The sequence below is a fragment of the Phoca vitulina genome, unplaced genomic scaffold (assembly GCF_004348235.1).
Source record: "Phoca vitulina isolate PV1807 unplaced genomic scaffold, GSC_HSeal_1.0 scaffold3, whole genome shotgun sequence".
NCBI lineage: Eukaryota > Metazoa > Chordata > Mammalia > Carnivora > Phocidae > Phoca > Phoca vitulina.
In genome coordinates, this window is record NW_022589706.1 from 39575686 (window position 1) to 39588712 (window position 13027).

General features: G+C 45.3%; 1 protein-coding gene across 1 annotated transcript in view; it reads left to right on the forward strand.

Moving 5' to 3' along the window:
* CRACD (capping protein inhibiting regulator of actin dynamics) overlaps positions 1 to 12301 on the forward strand; it is a 253368-nt gene extending 241067 nt beyond the window's left edge. Inside the window, 3 exon segments of the mRNA XM_032400426.1 lie at positions 6078 to 6268; positions 6851 to 7013; positions 8951 to 12301. Coding sequence (XP_032256317.1) covers positions 6078 to 6268; positions 6851 to 7013; positions 8951 to 9111 — 515 coding nt within the window. The 3' untranslated portion in view covers positions 9112 to 12301.
* Positions 12302 to 13027: the final 726 nt, after the last annotated feature.

Sequence of the window (13027 nt, forward strand, 5' to 3'; positions counted from 1 at the left end):
CTGGGAGGTCGGGACTTGCAGCCGCCGCCGCCGCCGCCTGAGGAGCTTGGGTGTGGATGACCCCGTTGGGCGCAGCTTCGCGCAAAGCGCTCTGCAGTTGCACCCCCCCCACCCCAGCAGCCTGGCCCGGCCAGGCCTCCTACGACGGATGGCCGACCGGCCGCCCTCGCGCGGGGCCGCCGCTCGTCGTTCTTCGGGGTAGCCGTGAGCACTTGCATTGGCTTTGGGGCCCCCGAGAACCTTCAGCGAATACTTTGTCTTCTCGGGTTCGTAGAGTTGGAGGTAAGGTTCGGGTCATAGTCCAAGAAGTTACTCCCATTTCTCAGAGAAATTCTCCCCTGAGGTTTATTAGGAAACCCGTAAGTCTTCTGTCTTGTTGAATTGTTTAGGTGGTCGGTGATTTTTGCCGAGAAAAGAGCTGTTCCCCCAGCAGTGCTGGTTTGGTTACTTGCCTTATGGAAGGGAGATCTCATTGTCCTTTTTAACCAAGCCTTAGACCGGCATGTAGCTCTGCAGTTGCCGGACCATTTCTCCCTAATTTTGTTTGTCCTGTTGATGAGTAGCCCGTTTTCAGTTTTTTTCTTTGTGTTGTTTTCCCCCTGTGCTGGGCCCTGGGGGACGGCCACGGGGAGTCCTCCCACAAGCCCAGTAAGAGCTGTCCCTTAGTTCCCCATAGCCTCGCGGGACTCGTGCTGACAAGCCCTGTTGGCCTTCAGAGCTAGGTGTTTTGGGGGGCCTGGCTCTTAGGTAGAAGTCTTAAAAGTTGGGGTACCAGATGTGGAGTCCAAACCCTTTGCTCCTCAAGGAGAAGCTAGGAGTTGTGAGTTCCCTCCCAGTTGTGGGTTGTACAGGGAATGGGTTTATGGTGAGATGGCGTCTCAGCTTCTCCAACCTCCTTCCATGTGGGGTTTTTCTCATTCATCCAATGTGTAGGAGTTGCTCAGCTAGTTTTTGGATTTCTTTTAAAGGGAATTGTTGCATATGTAGCTGTATATTGGGTGTGTCCCTGGGAGGAGAGAAGTTCGGGGTCCTTCTACGTCGCCATCTTGAACTGGAGCCTCATTTTCAGTTTTAACATTATGATCTCATCAAAGTCCCTCTCACTGTCTGGAGGACTCTACCACTCTCTTTAGCTTCTCCCCAGAGAAATAACTCTCTGTTGTGCTTCTTTCTCTAGAGAAGTCCCTTTATTACAATTTTCTACCAAAAACCATTACTGCTCCTTTTTCTTTCCCAGGGTCCAGATTCTGGGCTGTTAGGCTCTGCTAACTGAATTTTTCTTTATTTGCTAGAAAAGAAGCAATGGATGCAAGGTCCACATGCCTTGGGGGTGCTGTCTAAAGACCACTGGGATTTTCCCACCCCACACTAGGCCAGGCTGACCAGTGTGTTGGACTGAACACCCCCATCAGAATAAAAATGTTAAAGCCTAGATCTCCAGTTTCACTTGTTACTTGTGTACCTGTAGTGCTGTCCTCAGCTAAAACCCCTGGAGCGCCGCGTGCATTTAGGGTGAAGTTCATTGAGACAACAGGCGGACATAAATCTGTGTTGCAAATCCTGGTGCTGCCTCTTACTTTCTTTGGCCAGCTCCTTGACAGCTCTGCCTTCTTCATAAAGTGGCCCGCAGAGAGCTTGCAGCTCGGCTAGTTTCTTCTGTTTGTATTATTAGTGGCCACAGTATGCTCGAAGCAAAGGAGTGAGGATAGCGTCACTAGTTCTCTGCCCTCCCTGCACTTGGTGCTTCCAGCTTCCCCCGGGGGCTCTGTAAATACACTGTTCCATGTGGCCTTCTGGTATATGGCCTGAGTGAGGATGTCTGTGCCAGTCTAAATATTAAATATTAGAAAAGCTTAATTTCATTTTTCTTTTTAGATTTAAAAATATATCAGAAATTTTAATCTTTTCTTCCTTTAGCCCCAGTGACTTGCCTTGCACATCCCCTAGGGCACACACACCCTTTATTTTGTAGACCACTGCTGTAGAAAGAGATTTCCATCCCCAAGGCTGAGGCCAGTGAGAACCAGTCCATAGGGGGAGCCACTGGGAGGGCTTTGACTCTGAATCCACCCCGTGTTTGTCCTCTAGAGGTCATCTCATTCTGAAATTCCCACCTCCGTACGGTGGGTGGAATAGATATTTAAGTGGCCCTTTCTCCAAGAATTTACCTTTGGGAGCAGTGGTTCAAACTCTGTAGGGCCAGGATGTACTTGCTCGTATCCCCAGAACCCGAAGGAGGGAATCTCAATGGCCTGTGGTTCCCCTCGTCCACTGTGTTTAGAATGAGAGAGAATAGGTTTAAACAAATGTTTTACCTTGGCTCCTTCTCTCCCATGATTTTTCTATGACCTTGTGGTAGCTGTCTGGGCCAGTCCGAAGTTGGTGATCTAGAACTTTACTTCAGGATATGAGAGTTGGAGCCATTATTTGTGGAAGGCCTTTGGGCAACCTGGGCTGAAATTCAAACAGGAGCCCCGTTTTAACATTCTCAAACGTTTTCTGTTTATTGATCCTCAGCTACAATCCAGACCTGTTAGACCCTTAAACATATTGTGTTACAGCCTTTTTAAAGTCTGGTCATAACTCTAGAATGTGCTATTCAAGGGCCACAGTTCTAAGGAAATAAAAAATCTGGCTAGCGATTTACCTTTTCAAATAAAAAAAAAAATAGGCAATTCTACTTTAAAGGTATTTTGACCCTTGTGATAAAACACCAGTCAAAATTGTTGTCAGGAAACTGGCCAGTGGTTTTAATGACTTTCAGATGGAATGTTTAGTGTAGGATTCCCTTTTACATAATAGCTTCAAATGGAAATCATTTGGATCTTGGCAATTTGGTTTTCAGACATTTTACAAACAGGTGTTACACGGCCCTTGAGTAAAAAAAAACAATTTATTAAATTAGTTCCCATGTTAGGGCACCTGGGTGGCTCAGTCGTTAAGCGTCTGCCTTCAGCTCTCAGGTCATGATCCCAGGGTCCTGGGATCTAGCCCCTCATCGGGCTCCCTGCTCAGCGGGGAGCCTGCTTCTCCCTCTCCCTCTGCCTCTCCCCCTGCTCATGCTCTCTCTCTTTTTCTGTATCTGTGTCTCAAATGAATAAAATCTTTAAAAAATAAGTAAATAAATAAATTAGTTCCCATGTATCTAAAGCGTATCTAAAGCATAATGCTTGCATTGGTGAATACCAGTTGACCCTTAAACATCGTGGGGGTTAGGGGCGCCAACTTCCTGTGCAGTTCAAATCCGTGTATAACCTTTGACTCCCCAAAACTTAACTATTAATAGCCTATAGCTGACTGGAAGCCTTACTGATAATGTAAACAGTCGATTAATTCATATTTTGTACATTAAATACTGTATTCGTACAATAAAGTAAGCTGGAGAAAAAATGTTATTAAGAAAACCATAAGAAAGAGATAATACATTCACAGTACTGGGCTCTGTTTATTAAAAAAAAAAAAATCCACGTAGAAGTAGACTTGGCGCAGTTCAAACCCATGTTCAAAGGTCAACTGTATTTTTAAATTTTTTTTGTTAATTAAAGATTCATTAAAAATACCTTTAATTGGGCACCTGGGTGGCTCAGATGGTTAAGCGTCTGCCTTCGGCTCAGGTCATGATCCCAGAGTCCTGGGATCGAGTTCCGCATCGGGCTCCCTGCTCCTTGGGAGCCTGCTTCTCCCTCTGCCTCTCTCTCTCTCTGTCTCTCATGAATAAACAAATAGAATTTAAAAAAAAATACCTTTAATTTTTTTTTTAATACTTCTTAAGTGTGCCAGTTTTCTTTACTGTGTTAGATCATACCTGAATGTTTATTTGATGATTAGGGATAGTGTAACGACCAAGACCCATTATAAATAGGAATTCTCTTTGTACAGTGTTATAGATCTAAAAGGTATAGAAAAGCAGAACCTGCCCCTTTTTTTGTGCTTGAATTCCTAATTTGATTTTACTTTGGTTCTTTCTCCTCAATATAAAGTCGAGTTGACTGAGAGCCCTGTTTGGTAAGGTTTTGGATCATCAAAGTGTAAACTTTTATTGGATTTCTAAAGAACAGGACTATAGTGAGCCCTTTTCCTTTGAGATAGTAAAGCATTCAGTGCCAGAATGATCATCTCTAAAAGGGCATGATTTTTACTTGAGGGAAAAGAAGGGGATGATTCTCATAGACATAAACAGAACAGGTCTCTTGTGGAGCAGTTACTCTATGCCAAGCACTGTTGTGAATGTTCTGCCGTCCGGGATCTCTTCATCCTCGGGGCAGCCTGATGAGGCATGCGCCATTATCATCTCTACTTAGGGATTAGAAGACCTTAGGGAGGTTCAAGTAGCTTTTGTTGGACATGAGGGCAAACCCAGGGCTGCTCAGTGTAAAAGTCTGATGACTCAGCCTGGGCGGCCCACCACCTGTGCAGCACGTCTGCCCCGGGTGCACGGGGGAGGCAGTCAGCCACAAGAAAAGCACAGACTGGAAATTGGAAGTCCTAGGTTCAAACTTCGGCCAGGGCGCTAACTGCTGGGTGAGCTCGGGCACGGCACGCTCACACTCCCGTCTGTCAGAGGAGAGCACTGGGCCAAAGTCACAGTTTCCTGCTGCGTCCCTCAGAGCCCTGTGCCCCCAGCAGCCTCACTAGGTAGAGCAGCCTCCCTCGGACCTCTTTCATCCATTGGGGTTCCGCATAGGATGTTTGGGGTTAAAAAGCAATAAATAAGAACAATAAATCAGATAACAGCCTGGGTTACCTGTAGGCCTGAGATTTTCTGACACCGGAGATCTTATTTTTACTTCCATTTTGAGAGAGGGAAGATGCTTCTGTGTTTCTGTTCATCAAAGATGTTACCTCCCCACCCAGAGAAGTCTCTCAGGCATCGGTGCAGAGTTCAGGTCAGGAAAGGACGGTTGAATAGTTCACGTTACAAGTTGTAGGGGGTGCGGGATCAAGAGAAGTGAGCAGTCTCACTGCAAACCTGCTTTTGCCTTTCCCGGTTCTGATTACAGTTCCATCGGGGGGATGGCGGGGGGGGTCTCCACACCACCAGACAGTCCTCAGACACTACGTTTCAGCTGCGTTCCGACACGGTCTACTTGGAGATGGCATCAGGCCCCACAGGTTAAGGGCTCGGTCCCACAAGATTGTCCCCACTTCAGATGCCATTCCCAAGTCCAGGGCATCACCTGTGCTTCCAATCGACTTAAATCAGAGATGCTCATGACCCCCTCCTTGGGTTCAGTTAATTTGCTAGAGCAGCTCACAGAACTCAGAGAAACATTTTGCTTCCTAGATGACCAGTTTATTATAAAAGGGTATAATTCAGGAATAGCCAGATGGAAATGACACAGAAGGGCAAGGTATGGGGAAGGGCATGGAGTTTCTCTGCCCCCAGAGCACACCTCTCCTTTCAAATCTCCATGTGTTCATCAAGCAGAAACTTCCTGAACCCCATCCTTTTGGGTTTTTATGGAGGCTTCATTACGTGGGCACGACTGATTAAATCATCAGCCACTGGCGACTGAACTCAGTCTCTAGTCCCTCTCCCCTCCCTGGAGGTTGGGGGTGGGAACAAAAGATCCAACCCCTCTAATCAGACATGCTTGGCTCCGCTGGCCACCAGCCGCATCCTTAGCGTTGGTCCCAGAGTCCTCTCGTTAACAGAGTAAGAGACACCTTATGCTGTCATCACTTATGAAATCCCAAGGGTTTTAGGAGCTCTGAGCTCTAGAAATGGGCACAAAGACCAAATACATATTTCTTTTTAAAATTTTTTTGAAGTTTATTTAATCTCTACACCCAGTGTGGGGCTCGATCTCTACGACTCAGAGATCAAGAGCCACATGCTCTACCAACTGAGCCAGCCAGGTGCCCCCAAATATATATTTCTTCTAAATCACAATATCGGGGCGCCTGGGTGGCTCAGTCGGTTAAGCGTCTGCCTTCGGCTCAGGTCATGATCTCAGGGTCCTGGGATCGAGCCCCGCATCGGGCTCCCTGCTCAGCAGGGGAGTCTGCTTCTCTCAAATGAATAAATAAAATCTTTAAAAAAAGAAATCACAATACCACAATCTCTTTTTCCACAGAAAAGCCGGTTCTTCAGAGCAGGCACTCTTTAGACGGCTCCAAACTTGCGGAGAAGGTTGAAACCGTGCAGCCACTGTGGATAACATTAGCACTGCAGAAGCAGAAGGGGTTTCGAGAGCAGCAAGCAACTCGAGAGGAGAAGAAGCAAGCCAGGGAGGCCAAACAGGCCGAAAAGCTCGCCAAAGAGAACGTGAGTAGCCTGGTCTTCAGCTTTAACTTTGCCTTCCCTGAATTTGGCTCTCTTTTAGGTCACAAGGATTTTAAAAAAAAAAAAAAAAAGCTAGCTAGGAGTGGTGGAGAATACTTAGGTTTAGAGCCATAAATAAACTGACCACCGTTAAACCAGGGAAGTGTGTTCGATTAGTAATTTTGTTTGGTTTCCTTATTCTCTTAGGTTAGCCTGACTTGGTAGAATCCGTGACGACTAGCAGCAATCCATGCACATAGCAGTTACACAGGAAATAGGAGAGTGATTGTATTTGAGCAGGGAGTTGGGAGGAAAATCAGGAGTCTTGCACTGTGGCCCTGATTTTATGGTCTGTTCGACAGGCCTCTCCTTGGAAAGTGACTTTCCCTCTTTGAGACCTTTGAGCTGAGCTGCTCCACGGCTGGGGGTCATGGTTGGCCCCACTTTGCTCCCACGTGCAGTCCCCGCTGCTCCTTTAGGAGCAGAGGTTGGGGGCCGGCAGGCAGAAGCCCCCACGGCCTTGCATGGTCAGTCTTTCCACGTCCTTAGGTTGACAACACATGTGCCCTGACTCTGCCCACCCAGGTCAGTGTCGGCCCACAGCCCGGAAGCAGCAGCGTGAGCAGGGCGGGGTCCCTGCACAAGCCCACTGCCCAGCCGGAAGAGAAGAAGCCAGAGACGGCAGCATCCAGGCTTGAGCGCAGAGAACAGCTGAAAAAGGCCAACACCCTTCCTACATCTGTGACAGGTAGGGAGAGCAGGTCCACAGCTGGTCTCGCAGCTGCTTTCCGTCCTTGAGTGTGAGCACAAGGTCAGCACACGCGGCCCTCCAGGGCCCAGGCTGCCTCAAACCCCACAAGGCCACCCTTTGAGAAAGCTCATCTGGTAAAGCCCACTGGGACTCCCCATCAGTGGTGTGATGATAAATGGCTAACAGTCACCCTTCAGGGAGTGGGGAGACCTGGGATTTGTAGCATTTGACAGTTTTCATGGGGTAAATCCTCCCACTGTGGCCAGTTTCAAGCTCCCGGTGTGCTATCAACTGGTCCGATCACTTCATGTTGAATGAGCCCTCTCCATGCCCCACTGCCTCTAGTCTAGCAACATGAGGTTCATTAACTTCCTCCTGCGAGGGAGACTAGAGACCGTGAGAATCATCTCAAGAAGGGAAGAGGCAAGGGCGCCTGGGTGGCTCAGTTGGTTAAGCGACTGCCTTCGGCTCAGGTCATGATCCTGGAGTCCCTGGATCGAGTCCCGCATCGGGCTCCCTGCTCAGCAGGGAGTCTGCTTCTCCCTCTGACCCTCCCCCCTCTCATGTGCTCTCTCTCATTCTCTCTCAAATAAATAAATAAAATCTTAAAAAAAAAAGGGAAGAGGCAAGATTATAATAGGATTTGGGGGAAAGGGTGAAGTTTAGGTAAAATGTAAGTGGAATGGGGTTTTGGCGGGTTCAGAACCGAGCAGGAGTTGTATATAAAGGGGTTGATTTCAAACCTGAGATCAAGAGTGGACTCGGTCCTGTTTCCAGGCAAAAGTGGGACGGTGTCTACTCACTGGTGGGATTTCAAATAGCAAGTTTCTGACCAGCAGGACTTCAGAGCAAGGTTTTTCAGCTGAGTCCTTTATGAAACACTGCTGTTAATATATTCATGACACATAAAAGACATTTTTAAAAGCTTCTTTATTCTGTTAAAGTGATCCTGTAATGTTTCCAACTATTTCCTTGTTACAGATCACTTGAAGGATGGATAGGAGTTGGAACAAGCTTCCTCCCAGGGGTTAGCAGGGCGTCTGTTTTCCCTTCTGGGCCACCTGGGCCCTAGAGGGCACCCACCCTGGAGACCTAGGCTGTTTTATGCCTTTGTTACCTGCTAGCTTGGGTATGGAAATGTAAAGAGGTCTCACCCTTAAAGCTCTATATACTGTTTTGGTGAGGAGAAAAACAACTATATTTGAAAACCACTTTGGAGCACTATGTAATTTCTCAAAAACCTTCATGGGCATAATTTCATATGATCTTACACCCAAGACTTGAGGGTTCTAACCATCTGGGTGTGTCAGAGAGATCATTCTTTCAGAATAAAATTCCAAAGTCAGAGATCACACCTTTCTCTGCCTGACTTCTGTGGCCGTGCCAGAGAGTGGCTCCAGCTCACTGAAGCAAACCTTTGTTCTGATGTATTTGTCTTTTCCATCAGTATTTCCTGAGTTCTGTTCATGTGTAGGCCATTGCCATGGGCAAAGTCCAGATCCCTCATCTTAAGAAGCCTCTAAGGTCTGGTACAGGAAGAATTGGGGGGCAAGCCTGAACGTGGTGAGGGCTGGCGGGAGCCGGGGCCTCGGGCAGGGGGCACCCCGGGCCTGCCTGGTGGAGAGGGTAAGTTTTGACCTCACCAGTTCAATAAATTCAGACTGCTGGTTTGATGTTTTTCTTCATGGAACTGACTGGTTGCAGCATTTACCTTTTATTTCTTATCATGTAGGCATAGCTTTTGTGCACAAAAAATTAGGCTTCTGCACTGTAATTCTGTATGCAGTAGTTCTGATCACATTGCTTTCTTTCCCTAATTCTCACTAAAGATGCCCAGTGTTTCACCGGGGTTTCCCTTCTGAATCTTGCACTCCTAATACATCAGAATGTGGCTCTGACTTACTCTTATCCTTTTCCTTCAAAACCCAATCCAGTGGAGATCTCGGATTCAGCCCCTGCCGCGCCGCTGGTGAAAGAAGTCACAAAGAGGTTCTCAACCCCAGATGCTGCCCCCGTGTCAACAGAACCAGCCTGGCTGGCTTTGGCCAAAAGGAAAGCCAAGGCCTGGAGCGACTGTCCACAGATCATTAAGTAGAGGGACTTTTATCCACTCCTACTGCCAGTTACTGGCTCTTCTCTTGCCCTTGTTATTTATTTTTTATATGAGGTAAAGAAACCACGCTAGGGAAAAGCAGCATGTTTTATAGGCTCTAAAATAATGTTCAGAAACTGAATCGGTGGCATTCCTTGTAAAGAGTGTATTTGCACAATCCTAGGTCCTGGTGCCTTGAGCTCTTCCTCGTTCTCAAGAGAAAATTCCATCCGAGGGACCACATGAAGCAAAATCTCCAAACTAAGAACTTTTCACAAGAGCCTACCATGCCCCTACCACAGCCCTTCCACACATACACATCCACACACCATTTAGAACAGGACGTTTGCCAATCTTTGTAATGACTTTTTGATTCTTCAACTTCTTTTATCTAGAACATTTACACTACCATATGTTTGGTGGTTTCTTTCCTTTTCTACAGTAATGGCGAAAGAAGGGGTCATACAGACAGAAACAAGATGCCCGTTCTCCTGAATGCATTGAGTAACTGGGAATCCTAACAAACAGTCTGGCTGCCAACTCTGCCCACGTCTGCTTTTCTGAATCCTACCTATCTGAAACCGTAACACAGAAAGTGAATCTATTCACACTTCCACCACACTGATGTCCGACAGGTCCTGTCATACCGGTACTTTCCTTCAGGACATGCTAAACATTTGGCCTAGTTGGCTCCTAGGGAACATTTCTATTTAGGATCATGAAGAAAGGAAGCCATAGATTCTCTTCCCAGCTCTGAGAATTCCCACCTAGTGCAGTGGTTCTTAAGATGCCCTGGCCCCATCTCCTGCCTTCCGAATTTGATCCTGTGAGTCTGGGCTAGGAAGGTCTATTCTGGCAAAACTCTTCAGACCAATTCTGATACATCCCAAAGGAGAACCTTGGGATACACTGCTTCCAGGGTAATCTAGCTTTTAAAACTCTGAAGGGGAGGCTCATTTTACCCAAAGAAGTGAGAGGAAAAATTAAAAAACCAATCCACCAAACCAGACATTTACTACAAGATAGGGGAGGCTACTGACATTGAAGGTCTCGAGTATTCCCTTAGGTCTTTAGGGAAAATTTAACAGGAAGCCAAGATTTGGAGCCTTTGTACTAAGGACTTCTGTGGAAAGTTTCTTTACCATAATCGAGTAATTCATATTTAGAGTCAAATGTTCAATAGCATTTGTAATTTTGAGCATTCACCTTGCTATCTTTGAAAACATCTCCCGAGTCTTAAGTGGCCTTGCTACTCCAACCGTGTGGTCCAAAGAAGGGACACGGTGATTCAAAAGCATGAAGCACAGGCCTCCCAGCCAACCACACGTTGCCAGTACTGACTTTATATTTCATGGTGTTGGCATATTCTCCTTTTCTGAGATTCTGACTCCATAATAGAAGTATACATCCTTTGCCCAATGCATGGGGAACTGCATTCCTTTTCCCTCTCCTGCAAAAACCCATCTTATCAGTATCCATCATCATTTTCCTCTATGCGGAGCTCACCTGACAGGCGATGTATTGTTGCTTTCCTGCCATTCGCCACAGAGAAGGCATTTTCTTTTCTGGAAACCATGGCTCAGCCTCATGGTTAGCAGTGGCACGTACGGTCACGCGGACGGTTGTACTCCTGCAAGCTGGACTTAGTAGTCTATATACTGGACCTTCCAACTGTTAAGAATCAGTTAACTAATTTTCTTTTATTCCTGTGGGAAGCAATTAATATTCCACTGCATGTTTTCCACACTGATGTTCATTCCTAAATCAAACATATAGGCATTTGTCAGTTTTCAGTGATTTCATTACTAACATAACACACTTTTTAATGGGAATCTTTCCACCTAGAGCCCTGGTATTATAGTGCTACGATAATTCTTCTTAACTTTCTCTTTCATCCTGTCAGCTCTGGATAATACCCCAGTAAGGGTGGAGAACAGGGGAAGCAATCGGGTCACTGATGAAGAATCCTAGGTGAGCCCACCGCTCCTGGCTCACACAGCACCGAGCACATGCGAAGTAGGAGAAAATACCTCAGTTACAAAGTTTCTCTTAAACTCTGCAAAAGTAAAAGAGGACACTGAGGACAGGACAGTCACAGCACTTACTTCCAGCAACTTCTAAAGGGTACATGTTTAATATTTCATGTAAAATAACTCCACCAAATTTGCACTAAATACCAATGAAGTGTTATTTTGCTTTAGTTGTGTTGCCGTCTTTTCTGATCAACAAACTATGGGGGAAATTCTGTAAAAAGACTTTTTTTTAAATGAATAATTGCTATGTTAAATATATAAGTTTTTTTTTTTAACTTAAACATACACTTCTCTTGGCAAAGGTAACAGATTAACCTCTGTTCATAAACTTATATATATAACTAGAGCTTTTTGTTTACTTTTTTAATTTTTCAAGTGCAATTCTTACACATTAATTACTATTAAGTTATTTTAGAGCCAGTTATCAGCAAATTACAGTATGTATTCATTGTCTCTTCTTGTGACATTTAGTTTAATTGCTTATTTTAAAGCAGAAACATTAGTTACAAGTGTCTTGCCATATTTTTACCAATAATAAAATTAAGTAGAGACAACAATGAAAAATAGTGTGATTTTAATATTATTTTGAGATTTTTGGTTTTGGTATAAAGGTTTAATGTAAGATGTCCATTATTGAAGGAAATGATCTTTCAATAAAAAATACCTACAAGATCTTCAGCATTGATGTAATTTCCTTTTCAAGTTGAAGTTTTTGCCAATTTCAATGACCATCTAAAAGCAAGCTCATATTTACGTAACTTTTGTTGAGAAACATTTCAAGGCATTTTATGTGCTACCTTGTTATTTTTTACTAGATGTCGTAGAGAAAAGTAATGAATAGGGGCAAATAAAATGTTTATCTCAATCCTAAATTGGAATTGAATGGTCTGCATCTCAGAGAAAAGACCACCACACAGCCTCCTTACTCCACGTGTGGGCTGCAGAACCGCAGCGATGGCTGGAGCTGAAAGCCTGTGGGAAAGGCAGCTTCCGGCTCCACACCAGACCAGCTGACTGACTGACTTACAGGCCTATACACCAGGGCACAATGAGTGAGGTGAGTGAGGCCCTCACACCTTGGGTGCCACAAAACTGATTAAGATACTGTTATATTTTAGTATTTTTTTAAAATAAAAATTAGTACTTGGGGCACTTGGCTAGCTCAGTTGGTAGAGCATGTGACTCAATCTCAGGATCGCTTAGTTCAAGCCCCATGTTGGGCTTAGAGATTACTTAATAAAATGTAAATTAGTACAAATTCCATTGTGAACAAATATCAAAATTTTAAGACGGGTCAGTATTACTGATTTGTCTGTCTTTGTGCCTCAGGATCCATATGGCTTAGCAAAGCACTCTTTCAGCCCTCTCAATTGGAATGTGCATTTTATTTTAGCAAGAGCTGCAGGTGGTTAATACACACATTAAGATTTAAGAAGCACTGATCTAAAACTTGGCAGAAGATGTGTTCTTTTGGCCAGTCTGTACCTCAGTCCCCTTTCTAGGTTTGGGGAAATCTCCCAGCTTATGGGTCTTGCACTCCCCTCCCACCACCCCAGATGAAATGCCTGATACATGCTTTGCTGTACTCTCTCACTGGCACGGAACCTGTTTCACTTGAAACTGGAAGAGACTCTGCATTGATCTCCCAATTCAACTGTGTGTGGAAGTCTGGCAGCGGCGGGGAACGGTGTCTAGTGTTAGCAGTTTGAGCATTTAGAGCTTCAAGGACAGCAGCTTGTGTCTTCCCCAGGCCAAAGTCATGGTGATTTCAGGCATAATTGTTTCTGGCTGTAGAGCTCTAGCCCTGCCCCAATTCTCTAAGCTATTCAATATTCTTTTTTAAAAATTCTTTTCTGCTTAGGGGCACCTGGGTGGGTCAGTTGAGC